The sequence below is a fragment of the Cimex lectularius genome, unplaced genomic scaffold, assembly GCF_000648675.2.
Source record: "Cimex lectularius strain Harlan isolate CLEC.00 unplaced genomic scaffold, Clec_2.1 scaffold148, whole genome shotgun sequence".
Taxonomy (NCBI): domain Eukaryota; kingdom Metazoa; phylum Arthropoda; class Insecta; order Hemiptera; family Cimicidae; genus Cimex; species Cimex lectularius.
In genome coordinates this window covers 766,026-792,759 of record NW_019392849.1, presented here as the reverse complement: position 1 = coordinate 792,759, position 26,734 = coordinate 766,026, and the positions used below count along the sequence as shown (strand labels likewise).

Sequence of the window (26,734 nt, the reverse complement as noted above, 5' to 3'; positions counted from 1 at the left end):
AATCGTCACTTTACGCGCCTGTTCCCACGGGTGAAACTTAGTAGTGAATGAGAATTTATGTTACAACTTTGTTTGTCGCTTAACGCGCTAATGTCGTCTTTTAAAGAACAACTAGTTAATCAATATCACGGCCCAGCTGTATTTTAATTCTGCCGATCTCTCTGCACTTAGCGCGATCGATGCCGGCTGCTTTAGCCATTTGACCGAAATATTAATGAAAAAGTTCATCGTTTCAACGCATGATTTCTAAATTAACATAATTCTTAAGAGCTTTAGAACAATATTTAAATATTCGGTTTAGTTGATCAGCGTCCGCATGTCTAGTGGTTCGTATTGGAGTTTCCAAATGTCATCAAGGTAGACGATCTGAAGGTGGTAAGCTTAGGGGATTCATATGAAAGGTCAGTGGTCTTTTGCAGGCCAGGACATGTTAGTCAGGATTAAATTGATATTGTTTCTACTGATATTATGTGAAAGATTCCTTTGCTTGTTTTTTTTTTTTAACTGCTATATAGAAATTACCACTTTTATGTTGCTAGCTTGTTATTTAAGCAAATCTCAAATTAGCTGTTATAATTTTTTTTAACACTTCGAAATTCTACAACATATATTTGGTAGGATCGGGGATGAGGTCCAAAGAATGTTCTGGTGTTGAAGCTGTCGGTGTTTTATTGCACCTTCGACACGGCTCTACAACGGATACATATATATATAACATTTTCTAATTGCTCATTTGTGTAAGTGAAAATCAAAAATTCACTTGCTTTTCCAACTTACAGATTCTCTGTCACTGTTTAGAATTGTTTTCCTTATCAACATGTGCAGATATTTTTTTACTCTTTTTGTCATTTCTTATACTAAATTCAATGTTTTCAATGAATAGATAAATAAATAAATGGCACTTATTTCAAAATTATCAGAGACAAAATCAACGTAAACGAAAATGACTGTGATCCTGAGGAAGGGGAAATAAAAAACCAAAAGCTTGGCGTAGATTCAACACCAGAACATTCTTTGGTTAATTACCGATACAATTAATCGTAATGTAAGGTATTGGATGAGATAAAAACGAGCGGGATTCGAACCCACGACCTTCTGCTAAATACGCCGCTGCTCTACCATTTGAGCTATCGTGACTTCGATCCACTCGGGCACCGCCCATCCATCAAAACCTACCTTTCGAATTTTCCCTCGTTTTTGCCATTTTTCAAATGTCGGGTAATCTATTTGATTCTCGGCGACAAAAATTGTTTTATTTGATCAAACAGCAAATGGGAGTAAACAATTCATTATCAATTTTTTAAATCACGGTTTCAAGTCAAGAAGATTTTGCCCAGGAGTATGTTTTGGGCAAGGACGGATTAGTGTCATAACAGAACATGCCTCTCTCTACCATCCACGATGGGCTACAGCGGTTTATGACCACCGGAAGTCTCATAGAAGAGCGTGGTCGACCGTGATGTAAGACGGCTAGAGACATTTTGTTGGTTTTGCCGTACTACATAACCTTCAATTAACGTCTTCTGTCGTAGGTAGCCAACTTCAAACGGTCAATAATGTAACGTTGAGGTCTAAAACGGTTATCAGAAGGCTTCATGAGAATAGCCTAGTCTCTAACGTCCCTCATCAGGTTCTACTACTGGTGAGGCATCGAGTGAGGCATCACTTGGACCCTTCAACAATGAGGAGCTCTTCTCTTCACCGATGAGAGCCGGTTTGGCTTGTGGCATTCAGATGACCCGGATAGTGGGTGGTGAAGACGTGTAGAAGGCTCTGTTCCATGCATCATGCATGAATCACAACCTTTTCAAAGACTTAAAAGTATAGGGTGAAACCAACGTCCATGCCCGAATTGAATATCATATAGAAAGGATAGTTGACTGCACTAAGGTACATTGAAATGGAAAGTTGCATCTTTACCCGACATTTCAAATCTTCCCTCATCCCGCTCGTGACACTGACTTTATATATCAACCAATACCTTACATAAAGATTAATTCATTGAAAGATGTTATTTGGTCAATTGGACCACGAAATCTAATGAATTATTTGGACCACATCCCCGATCCTAACCAATATATTGTTGAATAACAGCTGGTCGATCACCTTTAAATCATTGATCTTCCACATTCTAAACAGCCATTAGGAAAACCTGTGTTAATTCGGCACATCATTAACAAATTTATTTGTTTTGTTCACAGGCGTTGAGGACGCGGGCGAAAAAGGCACGTGCCGCGAGGCGACCCGAGGCCGAGCTGAAGCCCGGCATAGTTATAGAAAATGTAGCTCAGACGAGGAGGTTGGCCGAGACTACTCTAGTCGCATCTGCGCTGCTTCCAGGGTCGAGTGTAGACGAAGAACGACCAACAAACACAGGCAGTGGAAGTCAGGTGAGGTTCAAATATGCTACATTAATGTAAGTTATGAATTCGTCTCATAGTTATTAATTCACTTAAGTTTCTCAAATTTACTCATTTCTAAATTCAATCATCAAAACTACATTCACAAAGTAAAGATAAACGATCAGCTTGTTCATTAAATTATTGTGAATCAAGTTGATCTTTTATATAGTTTAACATTTATTTCGAAAAAACCCGGTCTAAATATTCTTATATAAATTCACTATTTTTCGTGGTCCGCTTGACCAATTAATTAGGGTTTTTTTAGTTGAGATAAAAAATTCAGTGTCACGAGCAGGATTCGAACCCACGACCTTCGGCTTGATACGCCGCTGCTCTACCACTTGAGCTATCGTGACTTCGATCCACTCGGGCACTAACTTCCCATCTCAACCCCACCTTTTGAAGTTCCCCTCCTTTTTGCCATTTTTCAAATGTCGTGTAATCTATTTGATTCTCGGCGACAAATGAAATGTTCAGGGAGAGCTTTAGTGAAGTATCCTTCATTTTAATTCATTAAATTCACTATTTTTCGTGGTCCGTTTTGGCAATTAATATCATTCAATTAATTAAGGTTTTTAGTTGAGATAATAAGTCAGTGTCACGAGCGGGATTCGAGCTCTCAAGTGGTAGAGTAAGCGGCGTATCAAGCCGAAGGTCATGGGTTCGAATCCCGCTCGTAACACTGACTTTTTTATCTCAACTAAAAACCATAATTAATTGAATTCTTATATAACTTTATCCCCTATTGTACATGCAAATATTACGTCGGTATTTATTGCAAATAAAATTAACAATTTACAAATGCCAGGGAATTAAAATAGCTCTGGGTCCGCAGGTACTTGATATGAGCCTGAGGGGATGAAATTGGGATTAAAAGTGAAAGTACCTTCGGGTGATAGTGGCTCAATACGAATTCCTTTTTGACATGAGTTAAATGACGGGCCGAAGGATGGTTTGCGGGCATGGGGTGGAGATCACTGGCGTTTTCAGGAGTAAATATTAAATCCGTTTATGCCTGTATGCGAAACGGGGGCCTCGCCCCATTACATTCTCGGTGCTTTACATCAACGTCACCCCTCCTCCTATAATAGATCGGGCTCGTTTTCGCTTTTTACTAAAAAGATACTCGGACAAAACAGAGATATGGATATTTCATTATTTATTGACTTTTGTCATAAATATATTAAAAAAACCTCTTGGTTACAAGTTATGAATCTATGCTTTATTTCTACCAACAAATTTGAAATTAAATATTTTTTAAATTATTACCTTTATAAACCTTAAATAATTACCTTAGAAAAAACACAATAAAATAAGACGCATTAAAACACAATACATTACCTGTAGTTAATGATTCTCAACATTAGTGTGCTCCATTTTCAATTTGTTTTATAAAAATGTTTATTAAATTATTATAAAGCCCTATGGATATTTCATTCTCTCAGACAGTTTAGAAATTCTGGTTCTTTGATCTTAATGATAAATTAGTATTATGAAAAGAGAAAATAATGATTATTACCCACGAGTTTCATTCCTTTACTTTACAAATCATCTTGTATATTTTATGAAGAATATTCAAAATTGAGATTTCCCGAACATAAAAGGCTTATTCTTATGATAACAACTGAAGCTAAGTCAATAAAACCATAATGAATCCTCGTTCACTCATTATCAAAATAAAATAATTCCTGTCAAACAGGAGGGCTTAACATCTAACTAGGAATATTACAATACATTGTTCATATTATTATCATCAAAGCCATGGGCTCTGCCGGGATTCGAACCCAGAACCGCTAGCGTGGGAAGAACGGTCACCATTATTCTTCAGCACAAAATTTTGTATCCTTCGAGTAGATATTTAACAAAAAACTGGAGTTTTATTAAAATTAAACTATTTCTATCCGTTGTTTATTGCTTCATCTCAAATTCATATTTAACTGATTGCTACTTGAAAGTAAGTGCTGCAATGATTTTTCGAGGAGTAGAAGTTTTAATCCATGGGGCTAATCTCTTAAATTATTTACCTCCTTCAATATTACCTTCACAGCCTATAATACAAACAATAAATGATATGTTACTGCCTCTTTATATACCATTCAAATTCCAAAGTCACAACTCCTTAAGCTGGAAATCTTCTAGACACTATCTCATAACGCCACAATGCTCCGAAACATCCCTTTGAATGGCATAAGTTTAAAATAAAAATATTCAACTCAATCCTAATTTCCTGCCACATACCCATATATACACATCCTCATTCTTATTCCTTACCATGCCTCCAAGTCACATATAACCCAGCCTTCTTCCAGTGATGGCTTCCGCTCTTCTCATTACTGAAGAAAACAAAATTTTAATGTTGTATATGTTGCCATATCGTTCTTTGAGAATAAAGCGTACTGCTTGAAATCCTTCTTTGACATGACCTAAGCGTTCGACAGGACAGGAATGACAATTTTCTACCTAATGTACTTCTGCTTTAGAATGAGGTGTGGCAAGGATTTCGACAAGATAAAACAGATCCAAGTAGCCATCAAACAAGGGATAATTGCTGGTCCTATCCTGTTAACTATTCATACTGCTGACCAGCAAAACCTATCCCAATTCAAACCTATCAACATATATGACAGTGCTATGAACAAACCCGAGTCCAATGCCAACAGCTCAAGATCATGGAAAAATCATAAATAATAGGAAATAAAAATAGGCTAGTAAAGGAATGAATTTAATTTTCACTAGGGAGTTATAACATTTTATGGGAGTTAAATCGCAAATGTGAAATTGTTTAGAGTAGATTGTGAGAAGCAGAGGCGCCTGTAAACCTCTGTTTACTTTTGGAAAAGGGCTCAGTTTATAATAGAGAGCACTTCTGTCTTTCTAAGCCTCGGCCGAACGGAGAAAACGGCTCTTATCGGGGTGGTGCGGCGGAATTGTTCACACAAGAAAACGTTTCTAGTGCACAACCCTATCACCTTACACTCTGATGATCGCCTTTAACAAACAAAAAACCCATTTCTTTTGTTAACATTTTGTAAACCTTTGTTTGTCAAGTTAAATATAAGTATGTTATTTTCGCAATTTTTTAAAAACAGTTTGTGTTACACGAAAGAGATTTCTTTAAGCGTCAAGACACGAACAAGCTATAAATGCAAAGTAAAAAAGGCCGTGAGTCGGCCAGCATTCTACAAAGCTTGCCTGTTATCTCCTGAAAGCTTTGTCCAGTAAAGATTCCATGGTGGGGAAGAGTGCACTTCAAGGGATGTGTCCCTAAGAGCCGGGTGAGAGAAGGGATCGTCGTTTTATCCATTATCGTCTATTTCCATTATTGGAGTCGAACAAGACCCTTCGTTCCATCCGTAGTCAAGTGGTACACGCGTTACCCCATTAATCGGCCTTTTGTATGCGCGTTAAAGACGAACATAGCATCCAAATTGAAGGCACGTCCCTCTTGACGGCCTGGAAAGCCTTGCTACTTGGAATTAGCATAACTCGGCGTTTTCCGCTTTTGGATCCACGTCGAACCCGGATTCCGATCCGCCGAGGTCGTTAACAATCATTATCGCCGTTTTGTTCTGTCGCACAATTGGGCTTTTACGGTGAACTTAACTGGAACAAATCACGTATAACAACGGACGGGAATGTTTTATTGATAAAATCAACAATTTGACGCTTCACACCCTTTTGAACGAGCAAAACTAATTTGGAATTGTAAGCTAAAACAATAAAACCAGTTTAAATATAAAATACGGACCAACAGTTTCAAAGTAAATGTTAGACTGAAATTTAAATTTCTTCATTAAGCTTTTAATATAACTACTAACTCGATACTATGGTAAAATGGTCGTTTGACAACCTTTACTCTAAGAAAATCACATTTTAGTTTTATGAAAAAAATGGACAAACTCTGTAATCCTGTCAATGTTTGGTGATTAGTGACCTTTAATCGATATTTATTTAGAAATCGTGAGATGCGGTCTGGTATGATGTAGGTTTCAGAAAAACATTTTCTTTATCGTGCCAACATTTCGAACTTTATTGAGATCATCTTCAGGGCTTGGGATTTACAAACATTGTTTACATATAACAATTACATTTTGGATGTGGAAAAGTGAATTTATACAATGCAAAATATATTTTTTATATATTCAATCAAACTATTTCTACTCACTCAAAGTGTTTGTCATCTGTGTGTCAAGAAAAATTGTGCCATTCTTGCGTGTCGTGTCGAGAGTGCCCGTGAGATTTTGCTATTTTGTGTTTATATATCATATATATCATTTATCCAACGCCTATCACATAAATTAAACACATTTCTCTTGTCCGATAACTTCAAAATAGCTTTCAAAAATTATAAAACCATTTTTTCCAAAATTAAAGATCCTACACCAATAACAAATAAATATGACGTAATCTAGAAGATCAACTGTTTAAACTGTCCGGCAACTTACATCGGTCTTCCATCCCAATATCTGGACAAGAGAGAAAAGCAACATATCTATGATTGCAAAAAACAGAAGCAAAATCCTACAGCACTCGCTACCCACCATCTTGAACACCAACACAATTTCGACTTCAAAAATCCAAAAGTATTACACACAGAACAAAACAAACATAAACGTAATTTCTTAGAAATGGCTTATATCAACAGAGATAAACACAGCATCAATTACAGAACAGATATATGTCAACTCAGTCGCAGCTATGCCAATATCATTAATTAAATTCAATACGGATAACATACATATCCGTATTATGTATTCGTCATATGTATTGTCACATTACATTCAACACATCAAATATTTTTCACATAGTCTAATTTCCCAACAATTTAGCTTTCCTTTTCCTATTTTATCCCTTTCTATATAATCCTGAAAGGATAATCTGACCGAACCATAACGAACACATTTTTCCCTTCGTCGGCTCTTTTCACCTCAAAGAAGCCGACGCTTTATACAAAAATTTCTTTTCTATACCAACTTTCTTCCCCACCCCTTCAAAATCCAACAAATATAAACACAAAATAGCAAAATCTCACTGGCAATCTCGAAACAACACGCAAGAATGGCACAATTACACAGAAGACAAACACTTTGAGTGAGTAGAAATACTTTGATTGAATATATAAAAAAATATATTTTGTATTGTATAAATTCACTTTTCCACATCCAGAATGCAATTGTAACATTGTAAACAATGTTTGTAAATCCCAGGCCCTGAAGATGATCTCAATAAAGATCTAAACATTGGCACGATAAAGAAAATGTTTTTCTGAAACCTACATCACACCAGACCGCATCTCACGATTTCTTAATAAAATTCCTGTCAATGCTAACCCTCCTCTCTCCATGTTTAATTCCCAATATGGAAATTAAAACAATTATTGCCGGAATATGAGGGCATTATTTCATTTGATTTCGATTACTTAACTTGACACTTTAGCCAAGGCAATTTTTTTTTATTTTTGTGAATTGGCCAGACCACTTTACAATATGTTTTACATGTTTTCATACCCAATCGGCTTGATTTAATTTAGACCCAGAAACGCTTGAATTTTGGCAAGCCTTGTTCTATTATTTACAGCCTGAACGAAAAAAATATGGTCTGTTTATACTTCAGTTATTTCAGTTTATCATTGAATATAATAATTTCGTTAAAAGTATTTTTTATTAAGAAAAAAAGTGGTTATTTTATTTTTATGTGTCCTATTGCTACCAAAGATTGATGGCAAGTTAAATTGGATGCATTTGAGTGCTGAATTAATGGAAAAAAATATTTAAAAAAGAGTATCTTCTTGGTATCAGTCCACCACTTGTTTTTTAAAGTCCCGACCATTTTACACACAAACTCAAAATACCGAAATTCTGGAATAAAACATAGATTTTTCTTACGAGGGTTTGCAAAAGCAGAGGTCATATCAACCTTCAGAGTGTCGGTGTTTAAATAAAAGCCCATTTGTAATTATGTCAGGTTCGAATGCAGGGCCGCTGGATTCGAACCCGGGTCCTTGCAGGGATGAGCGCCGTGTCAACGCCTAAACCGTTGCGGCCACCGACGCCCCCAATATTGATTATTCCGATCCCAAAACAAGGCAAACCTGTCGATAACCCTCCTTACAACTCATAACATTAATGTACTGTGTACAAAAAACCTATGAAAGAATGATTAAAAGTAGACTCAACTGGTGGGTGGAAATTAATTAATAATAGGATATTATCTCACACTCTTAAAGTTTTCCGTAAAGGCAATCGGTATCGGATGCACATAAAGAACTCGTTTACGGCAATGTAGACCTAAGTAAGTTTGCAGTTGTTTCCTATTAAATCCATTAGAGTTCGTGGTCTGATTGACCAAATAACTTCTTTCAATTAACTAATCTTTATTTGAGGTATTGGTTGAGATAAAAACCAATTTGTTGTTTCTTATTTTGGCTATTATTCTAATTTCATTTCATCATTGAACTTTTTCTTTTAGGAAGGAGTTTTCACATTCGTGTGAGCCTTTTCTCAGATATTTTCCTGTTTTGTTATCAATGCACAAGTATAAATTTAATTAATCAACAATTCCGTTTTAAATGGTTAAGGAGTGGATTGGAATTAGAAAACGAGATACAGGCTCAGCAGAAGTACTTCCTCCACATCTTCAGTCGTATAAACAATCCAGGAACTTATGCAAAAAAATAGAAATGGTGAAATTCTTACCAATTACAAAATTCCGTAAGGCCTAAAGGAGGCAGCAAAAGCGAATAACAAAATGTCAAATCAAGGGATATGTTAGATGGGTCAAAATACTATTGGAGGTCTTATTCATTCTACTACCATGAAAGTTTGGAGTACTGGAAATGATCATGATGGGGTGAGATTGTAGATTAATTTTTGTAAAACGTCCACCAGAACCTCTTTTTCAAAAGCTTCTCGTACTGTCGTTTATTCAATACCATAAAAAAATTATTGTTACCCTACTTGTACGGAATAATTGAAAAATAAGTAGGGTAGTTGTAAACGGCTGATGATTTCCATAGGAGAAATTGAAATGTTAACCAACTTAATTTTACATACTAAAACAAGATTTTCTTTTTGAATAAGCTACAATGTGCGTCATTTTCATGGCAGTAGAACGAACTCAAATATTATTATGACCTATGTAATATAATCCTTGCCTCAAATGTGCACAATTATCAGGATTTGAGATATGACATGATTAAAAGATATGATTGATTTTGAAACCTGAGACTATTACAATAACGATTCACCATACCATCACTTTAAACGTTGAACTACCGATGCCTCCTCATAAATCCTATTGATAATCATTTGTAATGGCATGGCTGATCGGAAAATAAACAGAGGTTATGAAAGGATTGAAAATTCTCATTATTGTGTCTAATTGACTACTGTTCAGCTAGCTCCTTTATACTCACAGAAGAGGTAAAGGCTGTCCATAAAAATGTTATAGTCTTTATAAATCTTCATAAAAGAGAATCTTCTTACAAACGTTGCTAAACGAATAATTGTTGATTGAAATATAAGCGTATTTTGTTTGCAAAATAATAAAGGACTATCGTTAATTAAAATCGTTTAATTTAGTCATTTCTCAATATTTTTCAAGTTTGTTAAAAGTACGAAATTTTTAAAACAGACGGTAATACCCTTCTTTTCTACTTCAGTATTAAATTTTCTGTTTTTCTTTTAACTCATATACGCATAAGCAGAAATAATAAAAAACAAAAGTATGTAAAAACTAGATAATACTTAAATTTAAATATATTTTTAGCTAAAAGGACTTAGACTTCGGACGAAATGCACGTTGGTAACATCAAATGTGTACATTCCAATATATATTTAGGAAACTAGCAGGAAATTTATTACCGTAAATGTTGGAACTCTCAGAGATAAATCATCTATTCTGTTAAAGCTTCCGAAGGAACTAACAAATTGGCCCAACTAAATCACACCGCCGAGTTAAGTATTAGAAAGAAATATTGCAGTTTAAAAACTACGTTGACATGACTTTCTGCTTCTGTGTATAAAACAAGCTAAACTTTCTCACTCTTGTTTTTCAAGTGATATTTTAGTGTGTTTTGGCTTCAAGGGCTTACAAGTTCTGCTACTCAACAAGTTCATTTAGCTAGGATCAACCTGGAAGGTCATAAACCTCTTGGGCTGTCTCATCTTTGGTCTCTTGTTTTATCTTATTTAGTGCGTTTACATTTCAAGAAACTTTTAGGTGTTTCTCATAAAAGCCGTGTGATGTTTACCTTTGTCTCTATTTTCCTTCCTACCTTGACATCGGCGAATTATATTGTTTCCTTCGTACTTCATTGCTTGTGTGTGTGGAGAGGATTTTATTGCAATAATTTTTTTATGTTCACTAAAGTTTCGTAAGATATTTACTTATTTTCATCTTTCTGAATGGAATACTATTTTTTATGTTTATACAAGGTAAACTTGTAAATATTACTGATAGATAGTACAAAAATGGAATACTTAATTTCGTACCTGAAATGTCTAATATACATCTCAAAGAAATAACTACTGCAGGAAAATAGAATAACAACATAAGTAGTGGTACTATGAAAAATGTTAAGTGAATTTTATTCTTCGTACGTCTTTTTCCTAAAGAACTGTATAGTGTCATTATTTGACTTATATAAGAGTGAAAAATACTTTGTTGGCGAAAATTGAAGGGGAGCAGCGGGAATCTGTTGCCCAGCACTGATAACTTCTGTGTTGTGCATGGGGTTAGAAAAGAATTTTCACTTAGGATGAGCATCAAGGATTTTATTTAAATACTTGTATAATGTTTCTGATAATGCTATCGAGATGGAACTGTTTTATTTTAAACACTGACAATATAAATAAAACATGCAGGATATTTCTCGGTTTTTAATTGCTGATTGAACTGGATTTAATGACTTCCCAGCACCACATCGCAGTTGTCTATTTATTATTTAATATCGTAATATTTTTTTATGATTTTGCCATTTTATTAGTTTTTTGGGAGTAAATTAATGAACAATTGTTTTCACGGTTTAAATGATTAATGATTGACTAATTCCAATTGATGTTTTAGCTGAATTATTGTTTTGAAGACTCGTCTGTTGGCTTTTCGATATGCCAGGATTCAAACATGCAAGCCATATACGCCATGCTGGTATGTAAATATTGACACCGATTTGAACCCGTGTGATAAAAAACCTATCCTATAGATCTTGAAATATTTCATGTCCGAATATCATCCTGTTCTTGTACCTTGCCAAAAAGTAAATATGGTCAAACAAATATCCCTAAATAAAATTGTGTAAAATTGTACTATATTAAAAAATATGTGAATGAAATGGACTACTATTCTAGTTCAATCCCTTATGAAATTATGTTACATCGAGTGTTTTCATTGTCTTAATCCTGAACCTTTTTTCGAATCGCCGACCTTAACTAAGGTTTAAGCAACGGACGTCCCCAGCCAATTATGCAGATGCTTAGGGTAGCTGGCCCGTAGTCATTTTTGGAATGCAAATGCTTTCTCCTTTATTCCCAATTCTTTCTAACTGCCCCTACACCCTGTCACCCCTTTTTCATCAAGTGGGTGTCATTTCCATTCGATCTGGACGGTTATTTATTTTCTCCTTGGAATTTTATTAAGCACAACGGTACTTCTTATCTTTAAAAAGGACAAATTTCTATTCAAACCATTCATCCATTTTTCAAGCATGTTTTCGTGTAAATATTAATTTTTGTCGAATATCTGTGCCCCTTATTCTTTTCAAGTCTTGTTTAAGTAATATGTGATAAACTTGTTCCTTATATGTGTATGTTTTGATTACAATTATTGATGTATTTTATTGCAATGTCCGTTATATTTCCGTTAAATAGTATGATTTAGCCACAAATATTTTACTAGAATTTGTTTTGTTATGTTCAAATTGTTCACATAATGTATAATTTCTGTTAAATTAAACACGAGAATAATCAAAATTAAAATTTGTACTTGTTTATGTCAAGTTTAAATCTCCAACCATCAATATATATGTATATATGTATACATATATAAACCCTCATGTGGGCTCATGGGGCGAGGTCGGCCCTCTGCGTGTTTTCATTCATTTTCTGGACTTTCACGCGAATTTTTTTATGTAAATTACAGCCATTTGATAGTCTTGATCTGCTTACAAACATTCTGTTTTATCTTACACTACATCGATATCCTAATGTGCTAGCCTTTCGCATGTACTTCATGTTGTCAACTAAATAATAATAATAGGCAAGATGGAATGTCTGTAGAGCTTTTATGAAAGAAATTAAGCCAGTTGTACATGGCCAACTGAGGAACTTGAGAGAAAAGAACTTGTGATTCTCTCTAGATTGCGAATAGGTCACATCCGGCTAATCCATAATAGACTTTTAATAGGCAACTATCTTCCAACTTGTCCTCGATGTATGCGAAGTGGAGAACGTATCTCCTGTCAGTAAAACATATTTTGGTTGACTGTCGCACTTTGCAACCCTTTAGGCAAAGGCTCGACCTTTCGAGTGATTTACAGGAGTTACTGGGTCCCCATTGTTCCTTATGAAGTGCACTTTTCAGCTTTCTCAAATTTATTGGAAATTATAATGAGATTTAGGCCTTTTCCCAAATCGCTATACCATTGAATGTTTGCTTGCTAATGTTTGAACGAGAGTTGTGCGTGCAAGATTTCTTTCTTTTTTCAGAAATTTTTCAGGCTGCCGGAGCGGAAAAATTAAATGGAAGAAAATAAAAATTGCGGTGTAATAAACTGCAATGCCCCAAAATTGTTATTTAAATAAGAAAGTTAGCTTAAAAAAAAGTGTTATTGTGATATTGTGATCATATTTGAATGGAAGAATAAAAGAATAAGTGTGAGCCTACACTGTTGCTAGTCTGACTCCATTATTATTATTATTAGCCATACAAGGCTATGGGAAATGTTAAATTATCGAACAAAAATTCAAAATTCTAATAAAAAACAGGAATACATTTTATATGTAATTTAAAATGGGATTTTGAATACTTTTAGCGTTTCAAATGAAGAATTTTAAAAGGATAAATTCAAACTTTGGATGGCAATAGGATAAATTAGTTTATGAGTGAATGTTTGGAGTCAGAGCTTTATAATATATATATATATATTTAGAAATCGTGATATGCGGTGTGGTGTGATGTAGGTTTCAGAAAAACATTTTCTTTATCGTGCCAATGTTTAGATCTTTATTGAGATCATCTTCAGGACCTGGGATTTACAAACATTGTTTACATATAACAATTACATTTTCGATGTGGGAAAGTGAATTTATACAATGCAAAATATATTTTTTATATACTCAATCAAAGTATTTCTACTCACTCAAAGTGTTTGTCTTCTGTGTAATTGTGTCATTCTTGCGTGTCGTGTCGAGAGTGCCAGTGAGATTTTGCTATTTTGTGTTTATATACGTTGGATTTTGATGGGGTGGGGAAGGATGTCGGTATAGAAAAGTCATTTTTGTATAAGGCGTCGGCTTCTTTGAGGTGAAAAGAGCCGACGAAGGGAAAAAAATGTATTGGTAATGGTTCGGCCAGATTATCCTTTCAGGATTATATGGAAAGGGATAAATAGGAAAAGGAAAGCTAAATTGTTGGAAAATTAGACTATGTGAAAAATATTTGATGTGTGGAATGTAATGTGATGATATAGGTATGTTATATGTTTTGAATTTGATTAATGATATTGGCGTAGCTGCGACTGAGTTTACATGTATCTGTTCTGTAATTGATGCTGTGTTTATCTCTGTTGATATAAACCATCTCTAAGAAATTACGTTTATGTTTGTTTTGTTCTGTGTGTAATCCAGATTTATTACAAAAATTTTAAAGTTGAAAACATACTATTGTGATTCTAAACTACCATTTCCAAATCTAGAGACAAGAAAATTACAGAAATTGTACTCCATTTAATATACGTTTTAGTGATGTACATTTTTTTAACTTACTTTTTTCAAAGACTTAGAAATTGATGGAGAAAAGGAAAAAAACAGTGGCTGACGTATTGGTAAGGTGGAAAATTAAAAAAAAAACATCTTAAGGTAATTTTGAATGAATTTATTTTATGTACGTTTTTTTAATTTGGGTTCGAAACCGAAAAGTGCAAGTGTTCACATATTTACAAACACCCATACAAAATTTAATTAAAGCATTATCGCATTTCTATTCTCCGGAATATAAAAGTTTTAAGATTCAAAATTTTTTTAGTTCTCCGTGGCTACTTTTCTCTGAAGAATATGCTATATGTTCAGGTTTGCGGGTTTAGTGCGATGGCACTGCGTCGAAAATACATTGCGGAGGATGTAGAGCATTTCATATCAAAATTAAAACACGTTTAAAAAATCCATTCAAAATTTCCTTAAGTTTTTTATCTTTTATTATTTTTAATCTTTCTGTCAGCCACGGTTTTTTCGTTTCGTGCATCAATTTCTTCATCTTTGAAACAAGTAATTAAAAAAGAAATTAAACCGCTAAAATGTATATTAAATTCTTTGTAAATTCTACGATATTGCTAATAATAAAAATAATATACAAAATGAAAACATATTTCGCAGTTTTTTAAAGATCTGTTTAATTGGTTATAATATATACATAATATATACATGTAATTATTATTTTTGACTTAGATTTAGAGACCTCATGTGCAAGGTTTCTGCAAGTTGGTCTGTATTTTCTGTAGTTAATTAATTTAGTTCTAAAAAACCTTCTGACCCAACTTAGTTTTGACAGGCGAGCACTTTTAGGGTAAGCCCGGCGTTCTCGGTTACAGGCCGTCTGTAGCTGGTTTTAAATGAATGTTATTGTAGAACCGAATCTGAAAGTTTAACCAGGCTAAGAGCGCCTTTACGGCCCCACAAAGACCTTTACGATTGTTGTTACCGCTTTTGTCCCGTGATTACGCAGCCAGGTCGGAAAGTTTATAAAACAGAATCTCTTCATATATTTTTCAGGATGAGGAAGAGGAAGGAGAGCGATCCCCCGGCTTCGAGGAATGCCATGTCATCTCCAATGACAAAAGCACCGAATTTATTTTGGCCACTGTGGAAGAAGAGAGTGGAGGGTGAGTAGAATTTAAATTTATTCAATATATAAATACGAATCCCTTATGTCACACATTATTTTATGCAAAATAAGATTAGTATATAGCAGTTTCTTTACATTGGAAATTTTAATTTATTTTCTTACAATGAGAAGTAATTAATAGTACGTTTTAAATATGGATATTTATCTATAATATTTTTGTATCCAAACAATATAACGCAGAAAGATCACAAACCTTCCAGGCAAACTTCGTGATTGAAATGGCCATTACGATATGTCCTATCATCCTATCATCAGAAACCCTTAGAATTTTTACGAATAAAATCGACTGATCAGAACCAACTAAACATAGTTTCTATTATTAATATCATTATTTTTTACGTCAGTATAAAACATTGAATTTTGTACATTTGTATGGATAAAGCATGAAGATTGAGTTGCACAGGATGGCTATAAAACTATAAAAACCCTACTACCAAACATTACCCCGATAGCATTTTAAAAATAGATTACAGGAGTTCATTAACTGGCCGAGACCTGTAAAATACAGTTAATTTCTGCTTCCATCTGCGTTGGTCAAAACCGCAGTATCCTGGATAATGGAAAACGGCGCATTACCCATCAAAAGCGAGACTGTTAAAAATATTCCCCTATTCCTGATTAGCATCCGCAGAAGATATCTCTGGCCTTTAGGCTCATATATTTTTATAGCTTAAGTTTAGGATAAAGTGTGGAAAACTCGGAAAATCCCCTTATTTGTTAAACTAATCTACTTTTTTACATTTCGTGCCCCACCTCCTGATACAGCAATAAATAAAGTGCCGGCTCGCAGAAAAGGGGTGAATCGGCATTAATAGATTTCCCATTCCTATTTCCGAGAAAGAGAATTGCAAAAACACTGAGTCGCTGATAACTTTTATTTTCAACATATAAATTGCTAATTTAGAGGGGTTGTGAACCAACATATTTTTATTATAAAAAAACCTTGTACACAATTAATCCAAACACGTTCACAATTTAATTATTTCCACTGTTCTGCCAAATTATATTCTTTATAATAGGATAATTTTTCAATTATTTTTTTCAAAAGAAATTCTCAATATTGATCTTAATAGAACAAAATAATCCAATAAGCAAAGTTCTGCTTGAAATTAGACAGAATTGATGGTTTTTAGCTGTTCTAAAAAGGTACAGTAGATGAATAGTTCTTCCAAAAATTTCACCTAGATTAAACGAGAATCTAATTTTTATGAAAAAGTGTAGATAACAAATAGAATATTTTTTCCTGTGACTAGTTTGATTTTTATAAAAATGTCTTTCTGTTTTCTTGGTTATATCATCTTATAAAATCCCATTTTTGTGGCATCGACTTCATGTACAATTTACTTGACCTATTATACTTTAGTTTTTGATGGTGTCCATCTTGATTTTGTTGAATTTCATCATGAGATAATGGGTATTATAAAAAGGATCTAATTTCCATGAAAAAGTTTAGATAAAGAATATATTTTTTCGTCTGACTAGTTTGATTTTTCTAAAAATTTCTTTCTATTTTCTTGGTGTTATATATTCCTTTAAAATCCATTTTTGTGGCATCGACTTCGCGTACGGTCAACTTGACCTAGTGTACTTTACGTTTTTGATGGTGTTCATCCTGATTTTGTTGAACTTCATCATAAGATAATGGGAAGGAAATAAGTAGGTCCTATTGTGAAAAAGACAATTTATTTCCTAACCATCATCTTAATATACTTTAGAACCACATAGCAAACCAACCTGTACATAGATAAATAAACAATTAAAGCATAGAAGGGAAAAAACACATACACAGACCGAAATTATTAATAAAATACATAATCTAGTTGACGACCTACATATGTACATAATGATGGAGTGAGAGATATGGTGTGTGTGTGTGTGTGTGTGTGTGTGTGTGTGTGTGTGTGTGTGTGTGTGTGTGTGAAAAGAAAATTGTTGAGTAAACGATTTATTATGACAAAATAAAGTATAATGTACGGTCTTAATAAATTTTACTGTAAGCAATAGAAAAATCCTTTAACGCTAATGAGTATGCCTACTTTATAATTTTTTTTAAATTGTTCCATAACCGATGAAAGAAATGTCAAAATATTCTCCTTAGAATCTGGTAAATCTTCAGAAATCACTTCACGCGTCCGTGCTTGAATTATGAGCACCGAGTACTTTGGAATTAAAGCCATTAGAACATAACAGCAGGTGGTTTATCCTTAATAGAGGAAACGATCCGCAAAACCCTCTTCAGGAATTATAGGTGTACCGTTCCAATTAGGTGTGGAAGTAAGTCAAAGTCCCCACATAAGTAAGTCCCACTCGTTACTCCTAAGCCAAAGGCTGCACTAATGAACGAAATAATTTATTCGCCCGAATACCATTTACCTTATCTTAAATTCGATTTCAAACGAAGGAAGGCGCTGTGCAATGATGTAATGACAGGGAGAACTTTTCACCAAATTTGGACCGAAATTCGTTTTTTATACAATCCGTAATACATCGGTAATTTTCACGTATGGTCTCAAAAAATAAACAGAAACAGGATGTGGGTGTTTGAAAATTTGTAAAATAATAGGAAAAAGCTGAATTATTTTCTAAATTTTTGAAATAGGTACGTTTTTCTCTCTCTCCTAGAAATAAAAATTTTAATTTTAGTTTATAGCAACAACGGTAGTAATCATCTTTTAGAATAACTACTGCAATCCAACTAAAAAAAAAAATTTAGTTATATAATCTTTTTCGTTCGTTAACTCACATACATATATTCGGGCAGCATGTACTAATTAGCTTTTTATTTTTTTATAGATTGTTAACTTTTTAGTGCGCTATACTGTTCCCAAAATTGGAACAAAAATTAGAAAAGAAATTCAAATCCATTTTTTATAGTTTATTTGATGGTAATTTTCTTAAATGAAACATTAATTATAATTGCTGTAGTAGTTAAAAAAAATTAAACTTTATTTTTTCGCATACAATTTACTTTCAGACATTACAATTATTTTTCAATGTCTTACTAAATAAAAACCATTAGATTTTTGTTTATCGAATAGTAGCTTAAATGTTAATTTGAAGATTCCTCAAGTAAATTTGATTGTATAAAAAATGTCACCATTTGAAAATCGGTCCATAAAAATATTAGATATATATGGACCGATCTAGTTTTTTCAAATACCACTCAACCAAGAAAAAAGTTTAACCATTATTATTTGTTCACATTAACAATGTAATGATTACAGATTTTTTAATTGTTTAAAAAAAGTTTAAACAATGAAATTTCTTTCTTCGACAGTAAACATACATTTTTATTTCGAATCAATACGATTTTAAACAAATGGCAAAAACCATTTAAATATTCGTTAAGAAAAACGTTATATGTTGTAAAAATAACACAGTAAATCAAAAATCGCAAAAGAAACTTCACCATGGGTTTTAAGATAAAAATTACTTTTGCTCAGATTTTTATTACGATAAACACAATGTCATAACAATTTATTACTTTTATAAAAATATTTATGACAATTCCGGTAAATATAGATAATCGATAGAAAAATAATCCAAAAATACTACAACTATATTTTTAATTCATAATTTCCCTTACATATTACTCAAACATTTGCAACACAGTTACCTAATAATTATTGTTATAAATCTTTGTATACATGTTGCATATATATACATCACATCTCTTTTTGCATAAAATCAAATAAGCGGTTTCATTTAAGTTGATTGATCATATTTTATAACATCAAATTAATTATTGAAACTCTTTAGATTATTTAGAAAAATATTGGCGTTTTTTAGTACCTGATTGTTAAAGGTGTTATATTTCAATAATTCTTATTAATAATAATAATAATTTAATAATTCTTTAACTTCCATCTTAATAATTATTTGTACAAGTATATGAGAACTTGAGCTTAGATAATATTACGAGCAATATACCAAACCAAAATGTGTAAACAAAGAACAACATCATATTGTGGACAGGTGAAGTCGGATACTAAAACTATCCTTGTCTTAAGGGGATTTACAACATCCGTAATTTTCACGTATGGTCTCAAGAAAATACACTTTGGCCACTCGGTACCAATGTTCTCAGTGAATGTGTCGGTAGTAGTCGTAAGACAAACCTGCAATACAACCCATTGTGTTATGTCCATGGGTTTTCTCAATATTCTAGAGCGAGATTTAGGCACGAAAAAGGATCATAATACTCCAGAGTTGATTTTGGTGCCCGCTTTCATTCCCTAGCCTCATACTTGGTGCTTTTGTCATGTAGTTGAGTTTTTCTTTCTCAAGCCAGCACCAACCCTCCATTAAGCCTAAGTAAGTCCAGTTCCATAGATGAAAATTGGTTAGTTGGTCAGCAACTAACTCACGTCTCACCTCATCCGAAATGATTTTGGAGTACCAACGATCGCAGTAGCAAGCTTTGAGAAGTCTAAGAACGAAAATAAATTTATATTGAACAACGAAAATCTAATACCAATGATGTTTCCTTCATTAGAATTTTCATATTAATACTAATTTTAATTATTTTTATCAGCTTATGCTTAATTATATAATTACTCAAATTAAAATGATCAAAAACACACAATTTTTTTGAACTGAAAAATTTGAGTCACAGGCGGGATTCGAAACCATCTAAGATCACAACTGTGAAACGTACACAGTCCCGCTAATGTAGCATAATCGTTAATAAAAAGTGTTTCTATATGAAGCCGCGATTTGCTTAAATTGAAATGAAACAGTGAGTCGAAATGGGAAATTTGTGGCATGGGCTATCGAAGTCATGGTAGCTCAATTGGTAGAGCAGCGGCGAATTAAGCCGAAAGTCGTGGGTTCGAATCCCGCCTGTGACATAAATTTTCATTTCGAAAAAATTCTGTATAATTAATTGAATAATTAGAATTTTTCTAACGAATCTGTCATACATCAATGTATATTATTAGATTTATGTAAATTGTAAATGACGCATTTTAATGAAAATTGACCTTCTAAATGTTATGCCAACCAGGTTTTATGACGATTCGAGAAATGATTTAAGTTTTTTTTATTTAGGACTATAACTGAAATATTAATGCGCTTTTATATTAATGTTTTATATTGTGAAAGTTCTTATTCTTTTCACGAATAGCATAAGTAATATATTTTATGGGCTCGTTAAAGCAGGGTTAAGTAGTCATTAGAACGTGTGCGAATGTCACATCAATTTACCTTAGCTCTTGCTCACTCCTAATGTATAATCGATACACTTCGCAAGCCGGAATAGCCTCGAGGCGCTTGTGACACATGTGCCTTATACATTCACGTGCATTACCGTTTTGCAATTCGACGGAAGGAGTTAAACTATAATATTTTAAAGTTGTTTTGAAATTTTAAACGAGTTTTACCCGCGCGGATTGGATAAATCCCAACTTGATGCAGGTGTCACTAGTGCTGGCTGCTTAATGATAAGTCAATATTAAATTTTCTTCGTGTCAAATTGAGAAATAAACGATAAATTGCAATTTATTGAAAAAACTGTTTTTCTGCTGATAGCTTTGCCGTAATTAAAAGAAAAGTATTTTAGTTTTAATTGAAGTACAAACTGTTAAACCGACAACTTTGTTTCATGCATTGAGATTTAAAGAACAATAGGGCGTAGCTGGAAAGAATTGTTTAACATTTATACGCGAATAAAGTTCAAAATCTAATTTGCAAAAGAAATAAAAACGTATTTTAATTTCCTAAATTTCGGAAATAAATTATCGCTTAGGTAGTGTTTGTATGTTTGTATAATGGGCCGTACCGAATATTTTGTAATTAATAAAATAACGAAATGAAAAAAGTAATTAAAACGGTAAGGTATACACGAAAAAATGCTTAAAGAAAAAAATTATAAAACATGGCTTATCTGATTTTGAAGAAAAAATAAAATACGATTTTTTTATAATATTAGATAACAGAACAGTTAGAATGTTGCTGTACTCTCAAAGACAAAAAACCTTGTTTATTTCCCATAATAATTAACTATAAAGATTAATAATTGATGTAAAATGTAAAAACATAATTAAAATTATGTGGTTTACCTTTATAAAATGTTACTAATTCTTTTACACTTTTTAGATTAAAAATAAAGAAAATCGATTGAATTCTTCCTTTCTAGACTCATCTTGTCGAGTGGCTTCATTGATTTTTTAAATTGCTTCCTTTTTAAATCTATTATATTTCCTGGTCCGATTGAGCAAATAACTTCTTTCGATTAATTAATCTTTATGTTAGGTATTGGTTGAAATGTAAAAGCTATTGCCACGACCGTGATTCGAACCCACGACCTTCGGCTAAATACGCCGCTGCTCTATCATTTGAGCTATCGTGACTTCGATCCACTCGGACACCACCCACCCATCAAAACCTACCTTTCGAATTTTCCCTCGTTTTTGCCATTTTTCAAATGTCGGGTAATCTATTTGATTCTCGGCGACAAAAATTGTTTTATTTGATCAAACAGCAAATGGGAGTAAACAATTCATTATCAATTTTTTAAATCACGGTTTCAAGTCAAGAAGATTTTGCCCAGGAGTATGTTTTGGGCAAGGACGGATTAGTGTCATAACAGAACATGCCTCTCTCTACCATCCACGATGGGCTACAGCGGTTTATGACCACCGGAAGTCTCATAGAAGAGCGTGGTCGACCGTGATGTAAGACGGCTAGAGACATTTTGTTGGTTTTGCCGTACTACATAACCTTCAATTAACGTCTTCTGTCGTAGGTAGCCAACTTCAAACGGTCAGTAATGTAACGTTGAGGTCTAAAACGGTGATCAGAAGGCTTCATGAGAATAGCCTAGTCTCTAACGTCCCTCATCAGGTTCTACTACTGGTGGGGCACCGAGTGAGGCATCACTTGGACCCTTCAACAATGAGGAGTTCTTCTCTTCACCGATGAGAGCCGGTTTGGCTTGTGGCATTCAGATGACCCGGATAGTGGGTGGTGAAGACGTGTAACATTTGTGTGTACAATGCACGAGTCACAACCTTTTCAAAGATTTAAGAGAATAGAGTGAAACCAACGTCCATGCCCTTGCCGAAGTGAATATCATATAGAATGGATCGTTGAACACTAAGGTATATTGAAGAAGTTCTTCTGGTAGCTGTAGCCCTATTCGTCCATTTATGGGGGGACAGCTTCGTGTGCATGATAATGATCGTCATCGAGGGTCGTCAGGTTGTCACCCATTACTTGGAGGCTATAGGGACTGCGACAATGAATTGGACTATCACGGGCTCTCTGATAATTTGACCATGTTACTTGTTTAAATTAATTATTCTTTTTATGTAACGTCTTGGTTGAGATAAAAAATTCAGTGTGACGAGAGTGATTCGAACCCACGACCTTCGGCTAAATACGGTGCTGCTCTACAACTTGAGCTATAGTGACATCGATCCTCTCGGACACCAACTCTCCATATCAACCTACACCCGTTCGAATTTTCCCTCTTAACTAACGATCGATAGCTTAAGTGGTAGAGCAGCGGCGTATTTAGCCGAAGGTCGTGAGTTCGAATCCCGCTCATGAAACTGACTTTTTATCTCAACCAAGACCTTATATAAAAAGAATAATTAATTGAAATAATTAACTGATGTTTATTAAAACTCATGAAATTCTGATCTCGTTTAGTTTGGATTACATTAAAATAAGTATGTTTTAGTTAATATAACGGTAAAAATACATGTAATTAGAAATAAAAAACAATACTAATGCCCATTCTTTTTGTTTTTAAGTATATTTAAATTAAATATATTTCAAAATAGTTTTTTGATTAATAAAAAAGAATAAGTGTCTGGAACAGAAAATTTGAAGGAAAAAGTTGGAATATGTAGGACGGTTGAGGAGTAACATCCTTTTCGTGTAATTGGGTGTTGACGATCCATCTACCCCTCGTCCCAGAGGGTCTCCTGATCTTCGCTGATATATGGCGGCTTATTCTCACATTCTGTCTGCAGTGCCATCAATTTTATTTTGACTCTCCTAACGGGTGGCCGGGATGCATTATTCAGGGAATCCGTTCAGTTGGGCCCTCCCTGCCAGCCGCTAATTCTCTTCCACTCTTCCCGGTTCTCTTTCATGTCAGGATGGTCAAGGCTAATGGTCTCCCGGGTAATTGAGCCGGCCCAATCGTGTAATGAAGTACACATCCGCACTGAGAAATCTTAATTTGTAGGGACTTTGATAAAGGAACTCAATTAAACCAGATGATCGCCGGACCCAAAAAACTTTAGCAGCAAATCCGATAGACTGCGTTTCCTCAAAATTAAAATCCATGAGTTAACACTGTCCAAGGAAATTACAAATTCTCAAACATAAAAATTGTTTTAGTGATCTTACTTCCACCCGATATTTTTTGCTCAAATCCTTTTTATATTCTACAAGACTGATATATTTATTTTTTATCAAACAAAATTGCTCAAAAAAAGTAAAGAAACTAAAAAAGAAAGAAAAAAAATTAAAAAGAAAGAAAATAAAAAAGGAAGAAAATACGATTGATTGGTGTACACGTTGGGTTTGTGTACAAACTTAATTATTGATTACGTAAAACGTCGGATAGTCTTATAAACATATTTTTTGTCATGGATAAACTTTTTGACATACTCTCTACCATTTTATTTTTGAAAGAATTATCTTCTTTTGTTTGAACGTCCGCATTTCGCTCATCAAATGGGTTTTGTATAACCGGAATCGTTTGGAATGTATACTCTTATCCCTAAGACCGGATTTCCGTGTTGTAAAAAATTCGGAACTTGTAAAAAAGTAATATGTTAAAAGTTCCCATTTAATAAAGCAAACGTTTTTTTTAAATCAAAATAAAGTCCATTTTTCTCCTCCAATTTGTTTATGATGTAATATTTTATTGATAAAAATTAATCAATCAATCATACTCACTTTTAAAACAAACTATAAAATGACAATTACACTTTACAATTACATAAATAAAAATATAATAATAGATTCCGACGATAATTATGCATGTATATAATCATAGTTTTATACAAACTATGTATAAAATAATAAACATGCAACAAAAAAACAATGTGAGAACAATTAACTTGAAATAGGAAAAAATAAGTGTACGTATGACAAATTTTTTTTTTTCAAATTAAAATTCAACACGATACATGTCTAAGGTTTTTCCTGTTTATCCATAATGACATTCAAAAGCGAAAAGGCTTGCAATTAATATACACTTTTTAGTAGCATTTTTTTATTATGAAATATTTTGGCAGCATTGTTTATCAAAAACTATTTTGCCTTCTGTCTTCGGCCTAGGGTAGACTTCCATCATCCAGGTAATTTCGAAATTTCGCTATATAATTCATTCGTAGTTTTGTTCGTCTATCAATCCGAAGAAAGGCTGAGAAAGTAGAAAATGAGGAATGAGTAATATCCAACTGATTTCTTGCAACATTTTGAAATAGATGAGCAAAAAAAAGTAGCCACAAGAACATCCTTTCCATGACTCGAATTTTCGTTTCATTGCAATAAAAAAAAGACTTAATTGAACGGGGATTCAACATTTATTTATTGTCCTTAGATTGAAACCTCTCGAATTGAAAAATTGCAAAAAGGAGGGAAAATTCGATAGATGAGATTGAGATGGGAAGTTAGTGTCCGAGCGGATGGAATTCACGATAGCTCAAGTGGTAGAGCAGCGGCATATTTAGCCGAAGATCGTGGGTTCGAATCCCGCTCGTGACACTGACTTTTTTATATCAACCAGTACCTTTCATAAAGATTAATTAATTGAAAAATTTAATGGTCAATCGGACCCCGAACTGTAATGTCTTTAAACTATTTTAAAGAGCATTTACTTTGCGACTTTGTGGTATTTGATTGATATTCCCCGTTCTTCGGAAAACATTCTTCAAATGTAGTTACAGATAGCGTACGTTCGCCCATGTACGGTTATTGCCTGCAAGTCTCAAGGCGATTTTTATCGACTACAATTACCTTAACTACTTACTAGAAGAATTAATCCAATTGTCATTTCCAACTTATTTAAACACAGAGTAACCTTTCAGAGTTTTAAAATAGACTTGTCTTGTCAAATTTTAAATCCTAAACTTTATTTTAGTAAATTTATTTATAACTCATATTCTATTCGTAAAATGGCAAAACTCATGGATAGAAGTGCCCCAAGGAGGATAGGAAATCAAATTGATCGGTAACGCCCAAATTGTGGTTTATCTCTCCAAAGATTTCCCCACAAAGCAGAAGAAAATTTCACGATCATATATGCTTGGTCAAAAATAAAGTCTCAATAGTGCATTAAATCAACATCGGTATAAATTATTAACTAAAATTTTCTACTTGCTCTTCAGTACGGAACGTCTATTGCCAAACCTGTTCCCATTTTTAAAAACTGTCTAAACAAAGTTACGTTCCTCAATGTTTAAAAAAATTACTTCGACTAAAAGAATACCTCGGGAGAAGTAAGGCTTAATTTACACAGTATATGTTAGAACAGTTTTCAATTCTTGGCTATGCAATATTAATTATTCAATGTAAATGTATTAATCGTTACATATTTATAAACTGACAATTCATAATATTTAATATTCAACANGAGAGAAAGAGAGAGAGAGAGAGGGTGAGTGAGAGAGAGAAATTCAGCCATGCCATCTAAAAAGGTCACCATATATATAAAAATTAATATATAATTCCATATATACTAATATATTAATCAGGGCCAGGAAAATGTGTTATTTAACAATATTAATAGTAATGAACTGTTTATGAACTGAAGGTTTTTAAAATTCCTACACTTCATATAATTTTTGTTCATTTGCCTCGAGGATAGTTGCAATATCAGCAGGCTGTTCGCAAGAAATGTAAACGACTTATCTTGATGCTTATGTGGTGGTATTGTCGTGTGTCAGCCGGAGAGGGTTGATGGAAATTATCGGTCCATGAGCCCATTAAAAGCACTCATTTAGAATTTTTAATTGGCTCTACATTAGCAACTGTAATTTGAATAATTATTCTATTTCGCATAATTTCAAGGACGGTGTCTAGTGTTTATTCATAAATTCAAATTATATCGGTTTGATGCATTTGATTTCCGTTATAGAGACGTGATTAGAATTGGACTGCAACTTGGACTGTATGCTATTACTACTACAGCCAAGTAACTACCCTTTCATTATTATAATGAATAAAAGTTTATGTTAACATTTTTTATTTAT

The 26,734-nt window shown here is 33.5% G+C and overlaps 1 protein-coding gene across 2 annotated transcripts in view; it reads left to right on the top strand.

The window, feature by feature from the left end:
• The window catches only part of LOC106668960 (dopamine D2-like receptor), a 291,887-nt gene that overhangs the window by 230,079 nt on the left and 35,074 nt on the right, over positions 1-26,734 (top strand). Inside the window, exons 4-6 of one of the 2 annotated variants that reach the window (XM_024228680.1) lie at positions 2,202-2,390; positions 11,469-11,549; positions 15,386-15,495. In XM_024228680.1, the coding sequence (XP_024084448.1) occupies positions 2,202-2,390; positions 11,469-11,549; positions 15,386-15,495 (380 nt within the window). The remainder of the gene's footprint in view (positions 1-2,201; positions 2,391-11,468; positions 11,550-15,385; positions 15,496-26,734) is intronic. The other variant, XM_024228681.1, reaches the window with a different exon arrangement.